Source organism: Solanum lycopersicum, chromosome 11 (genome assembly GCF_036512215.1).
Source record: "Solanum lycopersicum chromosome 11, SLM_r2.1".
In the NCBI taxonomy this organism is placed as follows: Eukaryota; Viridiplantae; Streptophyta; class Magnoliopsida; order Solanales; family Solanaceae; genus Solanum; species Solanum lycopersicum.
Genome location: NC_090810.1, coordinates 7449081 through 7452993, shown reverse-complemented (window position 1 = coordinate 7452993; position 3913 = coordinate 7449081). Strand labels below are relative to the sequence as shown.

Genomic DNA, 3913 nt, shown 5'->3' with positions numbered 1-3913 from the left:
CACTTGATTTATTGTGTTTTTTTCTCTCATTTGAATTGGAATAGGTATCCCTTTTTCATTCAAACTATAATATTTTTATAAATAGGCAAAGCCTGTAGAGAGTACAAAAATTTTATGCTATATAGCATATATAACTTATAGAAAAGAAAACTACAATCGAATGGTAAATAATACTATTACTTCTTTCTAATAACTAACACTACTAGTTCGAATTACAATATTGTATATAGAGAAATACAAACTAGGAAAATGTATCTGCCAACACTTTATTGTGCCTTCCAACACCTTCCTAGTCCTTGATCGCTTTTCTTCTTCTTAACAATCTCAAGTCCTTCAGAAGTACAGCATTAGGATCAGCCCCGTCTTCCTGGCCCTTGAGATCCCTCTCACGCTGATCGTCTGGCTCCTTTGTTGACAATGCAGAAGTTGTACCGTCACCTTTTTCGGCCCCATCGTCCTTGTTCTTAGCAGGCCTCCCACGACCCTGGTTTTTTGGTTTCTCCAAATCCTCCTCTTTTTCCTTTTGCTGCGGCTTCTTTTGTGTATTTGACAAACTCCCCCTTCTCTTGCTCTTTCCTTTACTCTTTGAATTCAAGTGCTTGCTTTCACCCGGAAGCGAAAACCGCCCTCCATCAATCATAACAATTTCCCCCCTTTCGCACATCTTCTCCAGATGATCTTTCAGCATTATCTTATGAGCCTTTGGCAAACTGTCATTATTTTTTAAGATAAACTCAGATATCGAGTCTTCATCAGAGCCCTCTTTTTCGTCCAATTCCTGCAATGCTTTTTCAATCATCCAAGCGTAAGGAGGATGATTGGGGGTAGTCTGAAGACCGGACATAATAATATCAAGGTATTGTCGAAGAATTGAGATCTCAGACTCTAATAATGACGCATTTGGTTCACTATTGGACATTTTAACAATTCCTTCTCTCAATTTGTCCATAGCTTTCTCCAAATTCTTCTTCTTCTACAACAATTACTAATAATTTGTATTGATGTTCCACTAGGCAAGAAGTCCTAGTAATAATAATAATGTGGGTATGGTTTATTTTGGAGATGAACAAACAAGACTAGCCACTTATTGTAATATGTATTGGGGCTATAATTTATAGTCCTATATATAAGAATCGGGTGACAAAATTGGGCAAGAAATGGGTTGTAAATATAGGAAGATATTAATTATTATTCTGCTTTTGACTCATGGTAAAATGAAAATAAAGTAAATCTGGAAAGATATTAATTATTATTTGGATTTTGACTCACGTCAAATAAAAATAAAGTAAAAATAGAAAAATATTAATTACTTTATGATTTATGACTTATAGTCATTTGAAAATAAAGTAAATATAGAAAGATATTAATTATTATTCGATTTTTGACTCATGGTGAAAGGAAAATCAGGTAATTATAGAAAGATTTTAACTATTATTTGATTTTAAATCATGGTCAAATGAAAATTAAAGTAAATGTAAAAACGTATTAATTACTTTTCATTTTTGACTCATATTCAAATGAAAATAAAGTGAATATAAAATGATATTAATTATTATTCGGTTTTTGACTCCTAGTCAAATGAAAATAAAGTAAATATGGAGAAACATTAACTATTACTTGATTTTTGATCATGGTCAAATGAAAATTAAAGTAAATGTAAAAAGGTATTAATTATTTTTTTGAATTTCTACTCGTATTCAAATGAAAATAAAGCAAATATAGAAAGATATTAATTATTATTCGAATTTTGACTCCTAGTCAAATGAACATAAAGTAAATAAGGAAAAATAATAATCATTATTTGTCACGATCTAACTCATCGGGCGATGCGGGCACCTACATACTAACATCATAGTAGGAGAACGATCAATTTCCAACCATTTAAAACGTGCGAAAGATTTCGGAGAACTAAAATATAAAGAATTCAAGTTGATTTATCAGTAAGAGTTTTTAAAAACAATAACATCCCAAGGGATCTAGTCTAAACAAGTACAAGAGCTACTGAGAGTATAGGGTATAACAAAAGTAAAAGACACAAGTCATACCACAAGGAAGGAAATACGAGAGCAATTGGAGATTATATTCGTCTTCATCTATGAGACATCATTGATCCTGCATGCAGATTATGTCAAAAGACATAGCAAAAGAAGTATCAGTACAAAACATACGTACTTGTAGGCGTCATCGGTCAACCAGATATCCACCGCATAATACTAGAAATCAGCCAGTGAGAAACATGTGATAAGACTATTCGCTTCTCGGCCTTTATATTTATCCTACCCTTACCTATTCTGGATAATTGACATTACCAACCTGACCAACCACTCACGGAATAATCCTACACTCCATTCCCGTCTACACTCACTTATAAACCTGTATTACACCTATCAAGGATCACTATCCTCTTCATGAAACAATCCCCTAACCATCCCCTAACCTCGAGAATAATACCCATAATCTCATTCTCAATAACAAAGCTAGCGCCAGGTCCCTTAATTACCCCTTACCATACTACATCCAAATTGAGACTCTACCATCCATAGTTCATTACCCAACCAGGTATCTCCAATTAACTTACAACATTGCAATCCCCACGTATAAGAACATAAGTACAATCCACTAATCAATTTAGGAAACACGCCCAATCCACATTATCAAAAATACAAGCCTTTATACATATAATACAAGTCAATGGCCCTCTCATGGAACCCATTCAAACTGTTATCCTATCAAAATGTGAAATTCGATCCGATATTTATGACAGGACGTGAAAATCGATCCCATGTTTATGTCGGAACATGGAAACCGATCCAAGTTAATGTGTCGAAATGCAACACCCGGTTCATTCAACAAGCCACAATCACAAGTATATTTTAAAAATTCATACAATCAAGTGATAATTAATGGCACATTTATATATTCTCATTTACATTTAGAGTGATCAATAATGCAACATACGAATACATTCATGTATTATAATAAAGCAAAAACAACATATATCACATAACATGAAATCACAACCATCACCACGCCCTAGGTCATGGGTTAGAACTTCACCATATGCTTTACTTCTGAGGTAACCTCTAGGCTACCATTAAAACTTTCTCTTTTTGGTGCACGAAGGTCTACACATGAATCCTACCTTCAAGGTCAATATATTATGCAGTAAGTAATAGATTTATAACTACTCAATTAATAAACCTAGCCTACCTGGGGTCCAAGCGGCAGCACAGAGTTTTTGGCTTCGATTCTTGTTTTCGGGATAAATGATGGTGATCTTGATTGAAAATTTTCAATCCATCAACATCCTTACTAACTTCTGCATTCTTATCCAATCATATATTTATTTATTGCATGTTTATTCAATTAAATGCATATGAAGACTTATTCAATAAACGGTGTAAAGGATATTCATAATACTATGTATTTGTAATACTCCCTTTTCAATGTTCATTTATTGATAATGTGTCGTACTGAAAATCTTACTAGAAATATATCAATAAGAAGAAATATTACTAAAGAAAAAAATTACAAATACATATAGTAGCAAGCATTTGCTCGTCGCCTCATCAAAAATTTTATTAGAAAATCGAGTGGGATAAAATTTTAATTAAAGAAATAGTACAATGCGTAATTTACATCCTCCAATAAAGATCATGATTTAGATGGTTAATCTTCACATTCCGATCTTTTATATCATCTTTTCAAGAGTTGAACTTAGTAAGAATTCAATGAATAAATTCATTCGATTATCACCAAAAAGAATTTGTTGTGTATTAATATCACCGTTCTTCTAATGATTATTGTGATAGTCAAAGTCATTGTGATCATTGTGATAGTCAAACTGTGATAGTCAAAGTCTTTTGAAACAAACCACTTAAAAACATATTTCCCAGTGCATCTTGTATCATCA

The 3913-nt window shown here is 32.8% G+C and overlaps 1 protein-coding gene across 1 annotated transcript; it reads right to left on the bottom strand.

The window, feature by feature from the left end:
* Positions 1–289: 289 nt before the first annotated feature.
* LOC104644547 (HMG-Y-related protein A-like) lies at positions 290–949 on the bottom strand. Its single transcript, XM_010314612.1, has one exon. The coding sequence runs from the start codon at positions 947–949 to the stop codon at positions 290–292; it is 660 nt and encodes a 219-aa protein (XP_010312914.1).
* Between the last annotated feature and the right edge of the window lie 2964 nt (positions 950–3913).